Source organism: Pteropus vampyrus, unplaced genomic scaffold, assembly GCF_000151845.1.
Source record: "Pteropus vampyrus isolate Shadow unplaced genomic scaffold, Pvam_2.0 Scaffold43, whole genome shotgun sequence".
Taxonomy (NCBI): domain Eukaryota; kingdom Metazoa; phylum Chordata; class Mammalia; order Chiroptera; family Pteropodidae; genus Pteropus; species Pteropus vampyrus.
The window spans coordinates 10464399-10484954 of record NW_011888824.1 but is presented as its reverse complement, the minus strand read 5'-3'; the positions used below and the strand labels follow the sequence as shown (position 1 = coordinate 10484954).

At 35.1% G+C, this 20556-nt stretch overlaps 1 protein-coding gene across 4 annotated transcripts in view; it reads right to left on the bottom strand.

Moving 5' to 3' along the window:
* The window catches only part of CEP85L (centrosomal protein 85 like), a 129568-nt gene extending 109376 nt beyond the window's left edge, over positions 1-20192 (bottom strand). For 2 of the 4 annotated variants that reach the window (XM_011358785.2, XM_023529833.1), the window contains exons 1-2: positions 19742-20191; positions 3717-3878 (exon numbers count right to left, since the gene is read on the bottom strand). In XM_011358785.2, the coding sequence (XP_011357087.1) occupies positions 3717-3878; positions 19742-19814 (235 nt within the window). In that variant the 5' untranslated portion in view covers positions 19815-20191. Of the gene's footprint in view, positions 1-144; positions 182-3716; positions 3879-19741 lie in introns of those variants that run through there. The other 2 variants (XM_011358787.2, XM_023529834.1) reach the window with 2 other exon arrangements.
* Between the last annotated feature and the right edge of the window lie 364 nt (positions 20193-20556).

The window sequence follows — 20556 nt, the reverse complement described above, 5'->3', positions numbered from 1 at the left end:
ATTAAGAAAATACAATGAACTGAATGAAAATAAAAACACAAAATATTAAAATTTGTGGGACTAGCTAAAGCAATGGGGAGAAAGAAATTTGTAGCACTAAATCATACATCTTAAAAATTTCAAATCAATAATCTAATCTCCTACCTTAAGAACTTAGAAAAAGAGCAAAATAAATCGAAAGCACCGAGGAAATAACTGCAGACATCACTGAAATCTAAAACAAAATAAAAGAGAAAATTAATATAACAAAGAGCTGATTCTTTCAAAAGATCAATAAAATTGGTAGTCTGCTACCAAGAAAAAAAAGAAAAGGAAAGATGACACAAATTACCAATACCAGAAAGGTAACAGGGGATATTACTACAGAGGCTACAGACATCAAGGAAATAATAAGGGAATGCTATGAACAACTCTACATGTATAAATCTGACAACTCAGACAAAACGGACCACCTGCCCCACCCATTAAAACTACCACAACTCATCCAATTTGTAAGAGATCATTTGAATAGCCCTATAACTATTAAGGAAATTGAATTCACGGTTTTAAAACTATGGAAAAAGAAATCTTAGGCCCAGGTGGTTTCACTGAAGAATTCTACAAAACACTGAAAAAAGAATTAACACTATTCTATATAATCTCTTTTAGAAAATAGGAAGGAACACTTCCCAATTTGTGTAATAAAGCTAGAATTATCCTGATATCAAAACAAGATGAGACAATACTCTCCACCCCCCCCCCCGCAAAAGAAGAATACTACAGTCCGATATCCCTTATGGATACACAAAAAAATTCCTTAACAAAATACTAACACACAGTATTCAGCAATATATAAAAAGAATTACATGCCATGAACAAGTGGAGTTTATTCTAGAGATGGATGGTAAGCAATGACATTTACTATCATATCAAGAAGCTAAAGAATATCATGTCAATTGATGCAGAAAAACCATTTGCAAAATCCACTCATTATAATTTTTAAAAAATCAGTAAAGTAGGACTACAGGGGAACTTAATTCAAATTGATAAATGGAATCTACAAAATACCTACAGCTAATATCTGTTATACAGCTACTTAACAGTAAACAACTGAATATTTTATCTCTAAGAACAGGAAAAAGTCAAGGATATCCACTCCTACTGAACTCACATCCAACACTGTGCTGGATGTTCCAGCCACTGCAATAAGTGAAGAAAAGGAAATAAAAGGCATATGGATCAGAAAGGAAAAACATCCCTATTTACAGATGAGTAATTGTATACAGAGAAAATGCCAAGAAATCTACTGAAAAAAACTCCTACAACTAAAGAGTGAGTTCAGCAATGTCACCAGCTATGAGATAAACATACAAAAATCGTATTTCTAAATAATGACAAGACACTGACACCAAAGTTGGAAATATAATTACATTTATGATCATCCAAAAATGAAATACTTAGGTGTAAATCTAACAAAACATGTACAGGACATACATGTTAAAACTGTACAACGCTAGCGAATTAAACAGAAACAAACCATGTTAATGAACTGAACAGTCACCAGAGTAAAGATGTCAATCCTCCCCATATATACAATCAACACAATTCTTATTAAACTACCAGATACAGACGAAATTTTTCTAAAACTTATACAGAAAAACAAAGAAATGAGAAGAGCTAAAATAATTTTGAAAAATAAGAATGAAATGAGAATAATTATTCTACCTTATTTCAAGATTAGGCAAAGAAAATGAAGATCAATCTAAGTCTCACACTGTACAGAAAGAATTAACTCATGTGTGGGTTTTCCACATCCTGCACATTCCAAGAAAGGTTTGGCTCTTGTCCAGCTCCTAGGAGCTTCTAAACCTTGGAATATCCTATCTAATAAGAGTGTCTTTGTTTACCTTGGGTCACTCCATTTAGTCTACGCTAACAATGTGATTTATAACAGAAGCCTTGAACCATGTGGTATCAGCTTGACTTCTCAAAGGCTGGAGACTAAGGTTGTCCACCCAGGCAGTCAACTATGTGAACATAACCAGTCTGCAATAAAAATCCTTGACACCAAGGCTCAGGTGACCTTGCCTAGTTAGCATTATTCTGTATGTGATGTCACACATCATTGCTGGGAGAATTAAACACTGTCCACACAACTTTACTGGGAGAGGCCACTAGAAGGTTGAGCCTGGTGTCTCCTGGACCCCGCCCCTTCCTTCTTTTTTTATTGCTGATTTAAATCTGTATCTTTTTGCTGTAACAAAGCACAACCATTAATATAACAACTTTTTAATTCTGTGATTCCTTCTAGCAAATCATTGGGCCTAAAAATGGTCTTGGGGACAAACAAACACACACACTTCATAAAAAATTAACTCAAAATGGATCATGAACTTAAATATAAAATATAAAATAATAAAGAAAATAATAAAATAATGAAAAGAAAAAAAATCTCCAAGATCTGGGACTAGACAAAGAATTCTTCACCTTGACTCCAAAGTACGATCCATATAGGAAAAAATATTGAACTCTGTCAAATTTAAAATTTTTGTTCTGGAAAAGACAGTGAGAAGATGAGAAGACAAGCTACAGTGTGGAAGAAAATATCTGCAGACCACATAGCCAACAAAGGATTAGTATCTAAAATATATAAAGAACTCTCAAAACTCAACAGTGGAAAAAAAAATCTGATTTGAACATGGGCAAGACATGAAGAGACATTTCACCAAAGAGAATACAAAGATGACAAACAAGCACATAAAAAAAATGTTCAATAGTATTAATCTTTAAGGAAATGAAAATTAAAACCACTATGAGATACTAATTTATCCCCATCAGAAGGGCTAAAATTTAAAAACCACTGAATGCCAGCAAGGATGAAAAGAAAACTGGGTTACTCATACTAACCCATTCCCATTGCTGATGAAAACAGAATAGTCACTCTGGAAAATAGTGTGACAGTTTCTTTAAAACCTAACCATGCAACTGCCATATGACCAGAAACTGCACTCCTGGACATTTACCACAGAGAAATGAAGACACATGTTCACACCAAAACCTGTACACAAATGTTTATAGCAGTTTTATCTCTAATAGCCAAAAACTGGAACAATCCAGATGTCTTTCAATTGGTGAATGGCTAAGCAAAACGTGGTCTACCCAATACCACCACTGCTGTACACATACTCCTCAGCAACAAAAGGAATAACTTATTGATACACGCAACCTGGATGAATCTCCATAGGAAAAAACCCAATTCCAAAGGGCTACGTACTGCATGACTGCATTTATACGGCATTCTTGAAATAACAAAATCGTAGACATGGAGATTAGTGGTTTCCAAGAGTTAAAGGAGAGGGGAAAGTGGGAATAAGTAACATTAGGTATACTGTAGGGACAGAAATGTTCTCTACTTTGATTGTATCCATGTTAATATCCTGGTTATGATTCTGTACTGTAGCTTTGCAAGACAGTATCATGGGGAAGGGGGTGCAAAGACTCTCTGCACTATTTCTTAAAATTACATGTGAATCTACAATTTACTGAGAACAGAAAGTCTAGTTTAAAGAGTGGGTGAAGGAAAAACTAATATGATCAGAGGGACAATTTCATTTGATATATATAACAATACTGAACATTATTTCTTAGTTTGGAACAATAAAACACATCCTTTGAATGTTCTCAATCACAACCTTTCTCCAAATAGTCATAGCTAAACACTAAGAATTTTAGCTCACCTTCCACGCTGTCAGAACAGGAAGTTCCAATGCCGGTGTCACCACTGTCAGAAGCTATACTATGTCTCCTGATATGGTTATTTCGATGGTTGGATGGAACAGTTGTGGCCTGCCACAATGATTCAGTACCAGGTAACCATGCTGATGAAGAATAATCTGGGCCTACAAAGAAAAATATGCAAAAATTAACACACTTATAATTTCTATGAGTTGGCAGAAAGTATCTTTTTCTGACCTTGTAAAAAATACACATAAGGTATAAAATGTTATTTTCTGCCCCAAATAATTAAAATAGATCAATAATATCTAAGATTCACCAAATAAACTTACATATCACACACATATAAATTCAATGCTGATTTAGCAGCTTTCTCTGGCTGAAGGACTCTGATATTTGCATATAGGTTTTAAATCCATACAGCTCTTATTTAAAATGTCAAATCTTTCATCTATTTGGAAATGTCAGTGCTCTGCTCTGGAACACTGGATAGGTAGGCATCTGTGATTCCATACACAGGAATTAGCGAAGACCTGGGGCTCAGATAAAGTCTAACTGAATCATATTGCATGGCAATATAAGAAGAATATGCTAATGGAAGGTCAAAAAAATCTATTTTTAATACTACATGCTATCACTTAAAATCTTAAATTATTTTGCATTATTTTAAGTGACTTTATTTCTTTAGTTATCTTTTGATAAAAGTTTAACACCACAGCATCTTCCTGGTTCTTTGCTCAATTTTCTCTTTTGAGTTACATTAAGTTATTATTTTTTAGCTAAGTTATCACTTTTGATGTTCTCTTGAACATTATTTTCACTTATGTTATTTTACTTAATTTTTATTTGCCTTTTTCTGATTCATCCATTGTTTTACTTTTTTGCTCACTTTATTCTTTTATTGTCTATTACAATGCCAAATCAAAGTATATCCATTGGCCAGTGCCAGTCTGTGAACTAACTATTTATGACTAGTTCATGAAGGTTACATGTAGAAATAAATAATAAATATCTAGAAATTTTTACAGTAATACAAAAGAGCAATTTTAAATCCGTTGAATTTTATATAAAAGCAACAGAAGCATTCATCTTTATTAAGGGCTAACATGATTCCAAATTGGAGCCTGCAGGCTTATTTGTGAGAGTTAAAAAGTTCTGTACAATTTTGGGTTCTCATTTTAATGATAGTCTAAAAAAATTAATAAGCACATTACAGATGATCTAATGAGTTATCTCAAAGCAGATTATTTCTACCTAATTTCAATACCACTGTATCTGTCCGTATAGTTAACTAAAAAAAAACAGATTTATTATCACATAATTTCAATGCCCCCATTTGTATTTGATGTTTGCAACTGCAGTTACTAAGTAAAGGGTGAATAACATAATGGGCACTTACCATCATGATGTGAAACAAGACATCTTTATAATTATCATGTGACACACCTGAAACTGGCATGCAGGGAGTGGCTTCCAGCAGTTTAAAGGTAAGGATCACAAAATGACAAATATGTCCATAGAATTACTTAAATCATTTTACCACTTTTAATATTAAAATCAAAATACATAAACAGAATAAAACTCAAACTGAAGCTATTTTCTACCATATTAATCCCAACATTAAAGATTTAGTTTTAATAAAATATTATGCCACATTGAGTTTTTATTAATGTATACGGTTTTATAAATATATGAAGTAATAAATAGCCTCAAAAGCTATATACATTTAAATTAACACAAGTTTAAAAAATATTGGCCTCAGAGACACTCCTACTAGCTTTGAGGTCTAGAACGACCACTCAAAACTCTATAGAGTCTAAACCTCTCAGGATGGCACTTATCTTAGTCCCTAAGATCAAATAAGCACACATTAAAGCATTAGATGAAGGTAATTGTCACCAGGCCTACTCTCTTAACTGTCTATAATCTATACCAAAATGTTCTCTTCAGGTAATATCCTATCTAAATGAACTCAAAGTCCTGTCTAAAACATTATCAAAAAGGACAACCAGCCCACTTCTCTCTCTCCCAAAAGCAAACCTATTCATTCAAATTTTTTTATGAATACCCAGAAAATAGCATAGATAGTATGGGAATAGCAACTAAAGATATAAAAAGATGTCCAATCTTACTAATAATAGAGATATGACAAAGTAAATAAACGAAATTTAAATACGGTTTTTAGATTTTTAAAATAATCTATAATATTATCTATAATACTAAATATTACTGACAAATATTTGAAAAATGATGTCAAACATATTATAGGAAATGTTCATATACTTTTGTGGACATATATTGATACCCACTTCTGGATATATAATTCAAAGGTAACAAAATCACTATTTCAAAGAGATATCTTAACTCCCATGTCCACTGAAGTATTATTCACAATAGCCAAAGTGTAGAAACAACCTAGGCATCCATTGACAGATGAACAGATAAAGAATATGTGAGATATATATAAAACAGAATATTATTAAGCCATAGAAAAGAAAGAAACCCTGCCATTTATGACAACATGGATGAACCTGAAGGGTATTATGCTAAGTGAAATAAGTCAGACAAAAAAAGAGAAATACATGATATAACATATGTAGAATTAAAAAACAAAAGTCAACTGATAGAGAGTAAAATGGTGGTTGCTGGGGGGAAATAGGAAGAGACTGGTAGGGCACAAACTTTCAGTTATAAGATGACTAAATCTGAGAACTTAACATAGAATATGATGACTATAGTTAACGACACTGTTTCATATACTTAAAATCTGCTAAGGGAGTAGAACTTAAGTGTTCTCACCTTAAAAACAAAAAAAAAAAATATATGAGGTGATGAGTGAAAATCCTTTCACAATGTATATTTATATCAAATCTGGTGAAAATCCTTTCACAATGTATATTTATATCAAATCATCATGTTTATACTTTAATATATTACAATTTTATTTGTCAACTATACCTCAATAAAGCTAAGGAAAAAAAAGGAAATAATCCAACATTTGGAGGAGTGGAATTACAGACAAAAGAATGTTCCTTAAGCAGTATTTCTAATTAGAATCAATTACAAATAAACCCAAAAAGGACAAAGGGAAAAGAATTTTGGCCATCAAAATAATGACGATAATCTAAAGGTATAAAATGCTTGTGCTGCTGATCTAAATAATAAGACATAAAATTTAATGGGAAATTCACAAGTAACCTCAGATTTCATATTGTCCAGGAATTAATTCTCTGAACTCTTTTTTTTTGCCTGTCTTAAGCTTAGCACCCACCACATCAAACTGAAGTTATTAGTTCATGTTTCTACCCTTTTAGACTGCAGTGGTGCTCAGAGAGGGCAAAGACCATGTGTTGCAGATCTTATTCAGTGCTGCAGCCAGCATATAGTAAAGATTCAAAGAATGCACAGAGCAACTGCAAAGAAATACAACAAAATACTACTGGCAGTTTTCTCTAGATGGTAGAATTTCTTTGACCTTTATACTTTTATTCTTCTGGTAATTATTAGTTTACTTTGATAATGGGAAGGAGGATTTGTGCTTTGTAACTGTTAATGGAAGTCTTCAGATATTTTTCCTAGAATGAGTACACAACTTTATTTGGCATAGTCTGAAACAAAGTGAATACCTTCTAACATATAAATCAAACTACCATAACTTTTCTAAATTTTCAGAAATATAAAACTTCATATTAAATGTACATAAAATGAATTAGATCTATAAACTTAAAGGGAAAAATGTTTCTTCAAAATCAAAATAAAGCACTTAGAACAGATTGGTTCTTTGTTTTGGTTGGCAGCTACACATTTGTTTCAATATCATAATTATCTTACTCCATTAGAAGAAAAAAATTATGAAGCTTTTTAAAGCTGTAGGAGATTCTACTGGGGAAACACAGCAACTCATACACTTTGACAAAAAATCTGTATGGTCTTTTTTCCAGGAAGGTATTTCATCAAGAGCTCTAGAGAAAGGAAGCAGGTAAGTCTAATCACATCAGACAAATCACTGGATCAATCAATGGGGAAAACAAATGTTGTACTCAGAACATCTTATTCTTTTAGATCAGTAAGATATTTTAATTTGTTTATAAAGCTATCACGGTGATCTTATTTTTGCTAAATTTTTCCTTTTAAAGAAAGCAAAGCAATTCATTCAAGTTTCCCAAAATTACAACATAATAAAATGATAGAATTACCAATACAAGTTGATGATCTCCAATATGAACTCAGATTTCTCTTAACCTTTACATATGCTTCTTTTTAAAAAAAAGATCCAATATATTTTGTACCAAGAACAATGATAATTAACAAATGTCATGAATAAAATAATATTCTAATCTTTGTAGTGAATGAATTCAGTCTGAGAATGATCTGTTTTGTCTCTATTCAAGTCAATCCAGAATCTCAAAGCAGTGAAGACTAACCATGAAATATGCTTACCAGGTAACATAACAAGGAAAACTGTCTCACAAAATAATTATGACTATGCTAATGAAATGGGACCTTCTTAAGTTTTAGACATGTGCTATGCACTTAAAAGAAAAAAATAAGGTTCAGTGATCTCTGACAATAAAGTCTTATCTAGGTCCTATCACATTAAAAGATTGAATGATTGTGTAAAATCAGTTCTAAAACAGACAGAAGTATTTCTGTAATAGCAAAGATCCCAAGACACCATATACTGGAACTTCTCTTTGGAAGAAAGTATGTTATATTTTTTAATACCAGTTTCAATTCTTGTACAAGAATACTGAATGCCCAGGGAAAAATTATTTTAAAAATTATTAATATATCTCACGCTTAAAACATAGGAAGATTAGCATCAAATGAAGAAGTAACCTATTACATTTTTGCTGGAGCTTTTTTTAATTAGAAGTAAAAAGGCTTACAATATTAAGTCTTCTACAATATTTTAATATATTTGTAACTGCACTTAGAATAACTAATCTTATTTTTTAATGACGACTCTAAAGCCAGACCACTGACAAAGCAAATTTACACTATTACATAAAAAGCTAAATATATATACTACAAATCATGAACACAAATTTCAGTATTTTTCAAAATGCACATTATCACCCATTCAGTAGATTGAGACTAACCTTTTTAATGAGAATAAAACAGAAAATATCAAAGCATATTAACCCTCATATGACATATGATGCACATATCTCACATTTTAACATCTCTGAAATGTTAGCAAGTACACAGTACTTTTGCACAAAGTTCAGAACAGGGGCCTTCGACTGCCCCAATTCTACTGTCGATAGAAATTAATGTACAATTAAGTTAAAAAGGGAAAAAATCCAGAGAATACAACAACAAAAAAGCTCTTTTCCTTAAGCTATACATCTAATCGGTTTCTGAAATTATTCAATATTAATTGAATTAGATCTCTCCTCTCCATCCCCCACTGTCACAGATCATATCTTTTGGCTGGACTGCTGCAAGGATCTCCTGCTGGAGTAACTCCACTGGAGCCAGCCTCAACCCTACAATCAGAATTATCTTCTTAAAATAAATATATTTGTGTCATTCTCCTGCTTACATAGGTCTACTGGGTTCCTTACCGCATATTAAATAAAACTCAAACTCATTAAGTTTGGCAAAGTTCTTCACCAATTAGCAGATTCATTTTCTAATACTTTGCAACCCCTACCTCCCCCATTCCGGCTCCCCTACACTCTCTAGCCATGCATACCCAATTCACTGCTTCCAAACAGATCAGGATCTTCTATGACCCAAGCTATTTCCCTTCTCTACTTTCTTTAAGAGTGCCAGTACAGAATTAACTTGCTCTAAATATTTTCTCTTGATTCCTCATTAAATTAAATAACTACTACTCTGTGCTCTCCCATTATATCATTCAAAATTCCAGCATTTACTAAATTAAATTAACCCATATGTATATGACTTTCTTCTCCCTCACCAAACTGGGAACAGTGAAAGACAAGATTTTTTTCTTTTTTTAGTCTCTAGCACAGAGTTGCACAATTAGGCAAGGTCTCAATAAATGTAGTCATTATTACCACTGGGTACCAAATAAATATTCATGGTATAAAATTAAAATTTTGGAAGCCTTATAATTAGATCTAAAAAATATTCTTTAGAAGGAGTAAAACAGTTTTTGTTTTTTGTGTGGTGGGGAGGGTTGTTGTCTGTTTATTTTTAAATCCAGGATATTTTAAACTACTCTTTGAGCTAGTTTACATCTAAGTATCTATTTAAAGATCAGTAAATATTTTCCAAAGCAGCTAAAAAAAATATTTATAAATTGTTTGTAGAGCTTATGACCAAAATTCCTAATAAATATAGGAAAACAATCTCCGACAGGATCAAAAGACAAAAAAAGTAATAAAAAATTAAATAGAACATTAAAACACATTTTAAAATATTCATATTAATAATAACCAGGGGAAAAAAAGAAAATCTTGTACTACACTGGAGAATGTCTCACAAAGATGGAAAAAACTTAATATAGTAATACTTATTTTCTTCATCCCAGCCCCCTATTCCATTTCAGTACTGTTTATCTCTAGGGTAAGTGATTCTAATAATCTTAATTTTTTTCTTTTATTATAAAATTAATAACATAGCTTAATGAAAAAGAATGTGAAGTCTGAAATCAGACTACCTTGGTTCAAGCTCAGTACCACCACTCACTTGCAATGAGACCTTGCGTAATTCACTTAGACAATTTGTACCTCAGTTTCTTCACATGTAAAAGGAGAGAAAAAGTATAATACCTATCATATTAGGGTTGTTGTGACAATCAAATGAATGTGTAAAGATATTTTTTAAAAGGTGCCAGGCATAAAAACAGACACATAGATCAATGAAACAGAATAAATAGACCAAAAATAAACCCATAAATAACGGTCAATTAATTTACTACAAAGGAGCCAAGAATACACAAAGAAGAAAGGATAGTCTTCAACAAAAGCTGTTGGGAAAACTGGACAGCCACATGAAAAAGAATGAAACTGGACCCCTATCTTACACCACACACAAAAATAAACTCGACATACATTAAAGTCTTCAACATAAGACCTGAAACCATAAAATTCATGGAAGAAAACATAGCAGGTAATCTCCTTGATATTGATCTTGGCAATGATTTTTTGAATTTGACACCAAAAGCAAAGGCAACAAAAGCAAAAATAAACAAGCAGGGCTACATCAAACTAAAAAGCTTCTGCACAGCAAAGGAAATCCTCAAATGAAAAGGTAATCTATAAAATGGAAAAAATATTTGCAAACCATATCGGATAAGAGGTTAATATCCGAAATACATAAGGAACTCATACTCAGTAACAAAAAAAAATCTGAATTATAAATGGACAGAGGTTTTAACAGGTATTTTTTCCAAAGACAAACAAATGGCGATTAGGTACATGAAAAGGTGCTCAACATCACTCATCACCAGAGAAATGCAAATTAAAACCACAATGAGATATCACCTGCCACCTGTCATAATGGCTATCATCAAAAAGACAAGAAAAAACAAGTACTGGCAAGCATGTGGAGAAAAGGAAATCCTTGCAAACTGTTGGTGGGAATACAATCTAGTACGGCCACTGTGGAAAACAGTATGGAGGTTCTTCAAGTACCAGATGATCCAGCAATTCCACTTCTGGGTATATATCTAAAAGAAACAAAATCGCTATCTCAAAAAGATATAGCACTCCCACGCTTCTGCTGCATTATTTACAACAGCCAAGACACAGAAACAACGTTAAGTGTCCATTAACGAATGAAAGGATAAAGAAAATGTGGTGTTTATATACAATGGAATATTATTCAGTCATAAAAAGGAAGAAATCCTGCCATTTATGATGGACCTTGAGGGCATTATGCTAAGTGAAATATGCCAGACAAAGAAAGACAAAGACTGTACTTAAATGTGGAATCTAAGAAAAACAACTCATGGAAACAGAACAGATTGCTGGCTGCCAGGGAGAGGGTGTGGGAGAAATGGGTAAAGATGGTCAAAAAGTACAAATTTCCAGTTATAAGACACTAGACAATTAAATTCTGAGATGTAATTTATAGGATGGTGACTATAGTTAATAATATTGTATAGATAACAATATTGACTATAGTTAAAAATACTCTTTCAGCATACTTGAAAGATGCTAAGAGAATAGATCCTAAAAGTTCTCATCATAAGAAAAACAACTGTAGCTATGTTTGGTGGTGCATGTTAATCAATTTACTGTAGTAATCATTTTGCAATATATACATATATTAAACCATTAAATTGTACACAATATACAAACTAATACAATGTTATATGTTAATTACATCCTAATCAAACTGGAATTAGACTTCATGCACTTAAGGATTTACATCAAATTTTAAGTAATCAACAGCTAGTATTCTTTGCTTTCTAAATATAAAAAAAATTGAACATTCATTCATTAACTATCGTAAATTTAAAACACTACCACAAAAGGTATGACTATATTCTTCACTGTGATTCTGAATTTCTTTATTTTCAATTCTAGTATAACAAAGAAAAGCTTTAAACAGGTTGGTTCAGGCTAAGGTTAAAAATCCCTCAATTAAGAATAATTGGATGGATAAATAAGTGGTTCACCTTTTACAGTAAAAGTATGAATTCAAACCAATAAATATTCACCAACTATTATATAAAACGAGGAACTCAAAAGGGTTAGGGGTAGCAATCAACAGAGATAAGACTATCTCCTTTTATGAAAAAAATTACATACCTGTTATTTCAGTGTGTGACAGGCCAAAGAGTCCTATCTTCTGATTACATAAAATACTGTATTCAAAAAGTATTTTTATAGCTATTTGGAATGAGAACCACATAATTAGTCTCTCATAAACCTTTGTTTCCATTTATAAACTGGAAAAATAAGGTATGGTAAAAACTAATAAGAGGTTTTTAATAAAACTACTATAAGCACAAGGGAGTACACCAAATGTATTCCGGAGGGATTTACCTTTGACTTTGAATATAACTATTTCATGACACCAACTAATAGAGGAAATTTCTACATGGTAGTAAATTATGCCAAAACTAAGAAGGATTATCAGCAATCAGGAGAAAATTAAAACCTTAATTAAAATAAATTTTCCAAAATAAAAAAGTTATTAGACCTAATACACGCTACTTTTATGTATGTAGTCACTGACCTCCAAAGCAGAGCAGGCTAATATTTCTCAATTAGCCATTAATTTTCTGACACTTAGGAACCTAAATTCCATATACAATACATTTAAATGCCAGAACTAAAACAAAATTTAAAACACTCCAAAATAAGTTTTGAAGACTTATAGATATCTCCACAAAATTAAAGAACTTCATGTCGAGTTGAACTTTTCTGTACACTATTCCTACAATGAAATGGAATACTCGATATTAATGAAAAGGCTTCAGAAAAGCTTGAGTGATGTCATGGCAAGGCAACATATATTTCTACTGGTCAATAAACACAATCTGTCTCTACAAGAGCAATGTAACCACTTCATAGAAAATGTTAAACTTTACGTGAAATGCAGTCCCAATCCTTCATCTCACTCTCTTCCAGAAGGATAAATAAAAACTATCGTTCATTTCAGAACTCTGGACTTCAGTACTAAAAAGTAGCATCAATAAAGCAATCAAGTTTATTCACTAGACATCTATGTAAAAAGGGCATAAAATAAAGTTCCTTAAATTCACTCTCTTTAAAGTAATTTGAAATCTTATCAACTTGAATTAATTTAACACTATGTAATGAATTCTTAAAACAATTTATCGCAGAAGCAGCAAAAATAGACACAGAGTTACTGGTATGCCCTGTTTTTCAAAAGTCTGCTTTATGCCACTTCACTTTTATAAAAGACCTACATTAGTACAACGGTCCCCAACCCAGATGTTTAACTACAATCTGACTTTACAATGGTGCAAACACAATACACATAATAAACTACATGAGCTATTCAACTTGATTATAAAATAGGCTTTGTGTTAGATGATTTTGCCCAACTGGAGGCTAATCTAAGTGTTCTGAGCATGTCTAGGCCGGAATAAGCTAGGATGTTCAGGTTAGGTGTATTAAATGCATTTTCAACTTAAGATATTTTCAATTTATGATGGGTTTATTAGGACATAACTCTATCTAAGCAGAAGAACATCTGTACCTGTTTTCAAAAGCAGGAAGAAATCCAAAGAGGATTTTCACTTTTATGAAAAAAGGTAAAAAATATATATTTCAGTGTTTGCCTTTGCAGCAAGCCCTCATAAAGGCAGTATACACCCTGAGCAGTAAGAGTGGCATTGCTTTTACTTTAGGCTAATATTATTTTAGGTTTTATGTGCTATTTGGCATGATTTGGTATGTTATTTTCTGAGCCTGGGAACACCCCAAAAAAATTTCCCATAAAAATTAATGGTAATTACTTCTTTACTTTATGCCATTTTGGCTTATAAAGAAGGTCTCAAAGGAACACTCTACTTTCAGATAGTGGGGAAAACTTGTTCTATTTTGAGATAGATTCTCAAGCCAGAACATGAAATAAAACTAAACACTAGTCTGGTTCCCTGACTGAGAAAATCTCCTATTCTGACGGAAAGGAACACTAAACACCAGTTCAGATGCCCTGGGCAGAGTCCTCTCGTCAAGGCTTAGCCACTGTTCAATAAAAGTCATCCCAGGAGGAACTTACCGTAGTTTTAAGCTGAATGTTCTGGGCAAACCCAGACAGTTGGTTACCCTAGCTTGAGAAGTGATAACAGGAAAGGAATTCAAACATTTATTGAGCCCTTATTTATCAATCTCTACACAATAAAATGAGCTCACTGGATTAGAGAATCTTTAGTCTCAAGTTTTAAATTTTTAAGTCTCTCACTGAAACTGGCCAGTGGCATTGATCCATTCTCTTCTGACATCTTACATGGCCTCTTGGAAGCACAAGACTTTGGTGATCTTCCTTTAGTCTCTTCTCTTCTGGTACACTACAACATCCTGGTTTTACTCTTATCTCACTGGCTGCTCCTTCTCAGTCTCTTTGGATGATTCTTCTTCCTCTACCTGACCAGAACATTAAATGTCCTAGAGCTTGATCCTCTGCTGTCTTATCTACAATCTCTGCTGTCTTTTCTATATTCTTTCCATGTGATCACCTTTAAACACCATATATACACAAGTAACTCTCAAAATTCCTACCTCTGCCTCTCCCATCTCCCTACTGAACTGTATAGCCAACTTCTTATTCAACATCTTACCTGAATCTCTAAAAAGCAACTCAAATTTCACATAACTAAAAGAGAACTCTTCATTCCACTTATCTTCTTCAACTCTTGATTCCACCCTTCCCCAACTCAGGAAATGACACCACCATCCATTATTGTTACTGAAGCCAAAATTAAGATACCACCTTTCCTTCATCTGCCACCTCCAAATTATCAGTAAATCCTGCCAGCTTTATTTCTCAAGTATATTCCAAACCCAAGCCATCATCTCTCACCTAATTATTGCAATGACCTATTAACTGGCTTCTCTATTGCTATTCTTTCTCCCTCCCCTCCACAATTTCTTCCCCCACAGAAAGGACAGAAGAGACTTGTAAACACCAAGGATAAGAAATGTCTACTTTGTTTCCCCAATACATAGGAAAATATCTGTCCCATAGGAGGCACTCAATATGCTGAGTGGAAGAACAGTCATCTCTCCTACCCTTTCATAGACCGCTTCCCCCATGAAAAATAAAATCCAAATTTCTTACAATGCCTTCCATCAGGACTCCCTCACCTCACATCTCTGCTGGCTCTACTCCAGACTCTCTGGCTTTTGCTATTCCTCAAACTCCCCAAACTCACTTTCACCAAGGAGCTGTTTCTGTATTCACCCAAACACTCCTCCCCTCATGTCTGGTTCCTTCTCATCATTCAGGTCTCAGTAGTGTTACCTCCTCAGAGAGGCCTTCCCTGACCAGCCTACTCAAAGTAGGCTTCTCTACCCATTCTCTGCCATCTTGCCCAGTTTCCTTTTCTTCATAGGACTTAACACCAGCTGAATTATCTTTAGTTTACTTATAGACTGTTTATTCCCACTAGAATGTAAACTCCCTTACAACTGGGACTTTATCTTTCTTGTTCAATAATGTATCCCTATAGCCCAGTACAATGCCTACCATTCACAAACATTAACCAAGTACTTACGTGCCAAGCACTATGCTAAGTAACAATCGATTTTTTTAATTAAAGAAAAATAGAAAGTGGAAGTAAAATATTAGTATAATGAGCAACTTTAAGTCCTTTTTATGTTGATCATTCCCATTGTTAAAATGAAACACTCTATAGAATAATTCCCACTTCTTAGAATATCATTTTGCCAGTGTAAAACATGAATATTCTTAAAGTAGTAATAGTAGTACTCACTGTAGCTTTAAAAATTACCTAAATGATCATATTCATTTTTCAATGCACAATTTGAGGGAACGAATTAAGCTATCAGTCAAGAAAAAACTATCTAGGAGATTTTGTAACTTCATCTTTTTCTCTGAGTACACATACAACACATTTTATCCAGTCAGAAAAATCATGATTCTGTAAAGCCTTTCTGTTCTCAACATACAGAAATATTCACAACATGACAAAAGAGGTTGTCAACTCACCATTTATTGCCTGGCCTCAAATTAATTTACCAGCTTCATTCCAACCAAGAAGCGATCGAATTTCAATTACTAATCAGGTTCATTTCACTAAAGTTGAAATTCGTCCCTCACCCACAAATGCCTATTATAAAAGAACATGTCTAATTGAGTTTAGGCAAAAGAGTTGTGTTTCATTGTTACCATAGTACTTTTAGGTCCATCTAATTCAGAACCACAGCAGAAAACCTTAGTGTTTGATATAATCATACCAGTTACCACCACCATCATTATGACATCACTAAACACCTTATGGCAATGCATCAACTAGAAAGAGGTAGATTTAAAGCTTGAGGCACTGAACAAATGACGTTTCTTCAGATCATGTAAGTGTTTTCCATAACATTTTATTTTTAGCACATGTTAAAACTGTCACATCCTATCTCTAAATGTTTTAAGGGTTGAATATATTAATATTTTTAAATTATAATTTATAAAAAGAAACATTCAATGTAACTAGGTATAAGTACTTGAAATATAACTATATCATACTAGACTTTTAAAGCCTAAAGGAAATACATTCATCCTTCATCTAACTTTGAAACTATTACACATTTTGAATAATAGGGTATTCTCAAACACACTCAACCAAACGCATAAAAGACATATCACATGTTCTATTTAAAATGAGCTTTCTAACCATACTTGCCAATAGAAAAAAAGGGGGGGGGGAGTATCTGATTATATGGAAGTATAAGAAAATATCCATCTTATTTTCACTTAAAACACAGTTACTCTATAAAGCTGAAAATTGTTGGTAAAACCATAACAAAATTAAATTCTAAAGCAAAGTTTAAAAGTTCAGTATGTTCCAAACAACACATTATTCATATTTGTTTTTACTGCCATTACCTTAAAAAGAAAGTTTCGTCCAATTTTTTACAACACTGGTTCTATATTTGGGTTTTCCTTTTAGTCTAGTTACATTATTTGCATAAACAAACCAATTTAGGACACCTAGAATTAACCCACATATTGAAATAAACTCATTTAAATCCCAGAAATTATTTACTTATCCCTGTGGACCAAAATGACTGCTGATAAATTCAATTCTGATTGAACAATTCTGGTTCCCTTTGTTCTCAGAAAAGCTCTAAAATCACTTGTTAGTTATAGATATATTGGACAATATTTCAAAAATATAAATTTTCTTCAGATTTTCATAAAGAAAAAAAAAATCCCTAAATAAATTAACTCAGAGGTCAATATACTGACTCTTATCATCTGCTCATTTGCTATAAAAAAAACCCACACATGTAAGATTTTTCATTTAATGTAAAAGTTTTTTAAACTAAAAAATAATTTTAAATATTTGTTTGCTCAAGAAGAATAAAGAAATATAACAATTACATCACTATTAATGTAAACAATTATCAGCATTGACCTGAAAATCTTTTTATTGGAAAGGCATGTCCTAACTTACCAATAGTTTATTGTCAAAGCTGAGATAAAATACATGCTTTGTAAAGATATACTGTCCAAATTCCTTAAACTCAGGTAGTATTTATAAAGCATCTTCTTCCACTATATTCTTTGCCACAGCAAAGGTTTAGAGACTGCAATATATCTTCAAGGTCTTCCCTTCAGTTACTTAACTTCTAAGCATTGTTTTCTTTCTCATAGAAAACGATGGGAAAACTGATACAATGCGTTGGTGATATTATACCTCCAAACATTATTATTACAAATAAATTTTAAAAGGTTAGGTTACAAAGACATTACAGATGACTTTTAACATGTACAGATAATGGAAACCACTCCCTCTAGCCCCTTAGAAATAAAGAGATGTCTTCTCACTCACTGAAGTTACTCTGCAGGATTTGTAAATACTCAGAAAGCATCAGGAATCTCTCAACTGCTGTCTCCTCTTCTTAGGACAAATACTGTATATTTTAGAAAAAGTAATTCCCTACTTATATTCTTACCAAACTTCTGCCTACATTAAATTCTATTATTTTTAAAAGTGTTGCATGACCAAATTTAACAGAACGATGTGAAATCTAACCCTGGATTTTAAAAACGTGTATGTCTAGAGCTAATGTACTTAACCATACTGTATTGTATGCTTGAAATTTGCTAAGGGGGTGGATCTTAAGTGTTTCACCACACACCAGAAAGAAAAAAAGTTAACTATGTGAAGCGATGAATATGTTAATTAGTTTGTGGAGATCATTTCACAATGTATACAAATGAAAACATCAAGTTATACACCTTGAATGTATATATACATATACACACAATTTCTATTTGTCAAAGAATTGTATTGACATTTTAATTAGTAGTGTGTTTGTTTCTGATATTTTTTAAATAGCAGAAAATACTACCAGCAAAAAATCACTTCTAAAAGCTGCTTCTGCTTTGTTTTGCAAATAGCTATGGAAATGTTTACGAAAATGTCAGTTACAAAAGTGGAGCTCTAACGTTTTGTGGAACAAGGTTATTTAATAGGACCCTACGACCACGTAAAATTTCATGTACATATGGCGTTTTTTTCTGAATAAAAGATCCATATAACTTTCAGCTTCTCAAAAGAGTTCAAAATTCAACTAAGATTAAAGTAACTGGAGGAACTGTCAACGTTAGATAACTTGTCACAGACAACCCAAGCCTTATTTTTTATGCCAAATTAGGGTTAGATTTATCTTAATTTGGAGGCTCCTACACAACTTCTGAGCGATGTAGGCATGAAATGGCTGTCCGACACGAACAGCTTCCTTTGCACACCCAAGGCGGCAAACCCTAAATTTTCCTTGACGGGGAAAATGAGAGGCAAACGGATTAACACCCTCATTGCTCAAATACCGGTTGGCTCTTGCACGACGTGTCATCCTCTTACTCCAGAGAGTGCTGCGAGGAGGGGACCAGGTCCCCTCGGGAGTCACTTGCAGCGACGGCATCAGTAGCAGCCTCCTCCCGCCCCCAAACGCGCCCTAAAGTAGCGGCTGCAGGCAAAGGCACAGCAGATGCCCGCGCCGCCGCTGCAGCAGCAGCGCGGTCGCAGCGACCTTCCCAAGCCCGTGTGCCCGTGAGCCCCGTTATCCACGTTCGCCACACAACCTCTGCGGAAAAGGGAGGAGGATGGATAACAAAGCCTAACCCGAGGAGGCCCAAGAGAGCTTTAAATTGGGCGCAGGGGCGCGAAGCGGGGCGGACAGGGCCGGGAACGAGGCCCACCAGATGTCAGCCCGCGGGGCCGGGCTGTCGGCAGCCGGGAGGAAACGCTGCGGGCAGGCTGTCGCGCCGCGGCGTCGGGGAGGCGGCCTGGGTGAGCCGGGCCTGAGGAGGAGCGGAGCGGCGGCGGGGTCTTGAAGCGCCACGGTCGGCCGCGACCCCCATCCCAGCTGGGGACTGTCCAGTTACTTACCCGCTAGGAAGCTGCGGGCTCCGCCTGGGCAGTCCCGGCTGCCGGCCTCCGGGGCCAGGAAGCGCCCCCACATCGCGGGCGGGAGGGCCGAGTGGGCCGGGGGCTCCCGACTTCCCACGTCCGTCCTCCTCCGCCTTCGCCTCCTGCTTCTTCGGCGGCAGAAACTTGTGTGGAGCCTGGGCCGCGGCAGCACCCGCGGGAGGGCGGGTTGGTTAACGGCGGCTCAGCGACGGGCGGAGAGCGCAGGGGGCATATTCGCCGCGACGCCGGCGACGGCGGCTGCCATGGCCGAGCCGGCTAAGCTGAGGCCCGGAACGGGAAGGCGGCGGCTCCGCGGTGACGGCTCGGTTCCCGGCTGAGCCCGGGATCCGTCGCTCTGGGCGAAGTTGCAGCTGCGGCTTCTCTGCCCCTCCGCCCGCGGAGCGGGAGCCAGAGCCCGAGCCCGAGCTGGGCGGAGGCGGAGCCTGCTGGGGGCGGGGCCTCAGGCGCTTACATAAGGCGTGCGCTGCGCGGGGCGGGGACTGCGGGTGGGTCGCGGTGGGGCTCCCTACTGCGCCTTCGGTCTGCTGGCGGCCGAGCGTTCCGCCCGACTCTCTAGCTGCATCCCTCTTTCCCTATCTCCACGCCCTGCTAGATGAGAAGAGGGCGATAAGGTGTCCCCGAGCTCTATCGCTCAGTACTCCACTCCTTCGGGTAATCCCTGCTGCTCTCCGGAACCACCTCTCCGAATGAGAGCTGGAAGAATCGCCTTCGCAGTGCTGTTGCGGAGATATAGAGACTAATCTGGGAGGGGCTGAGGGACTTCCAGTCTCGTT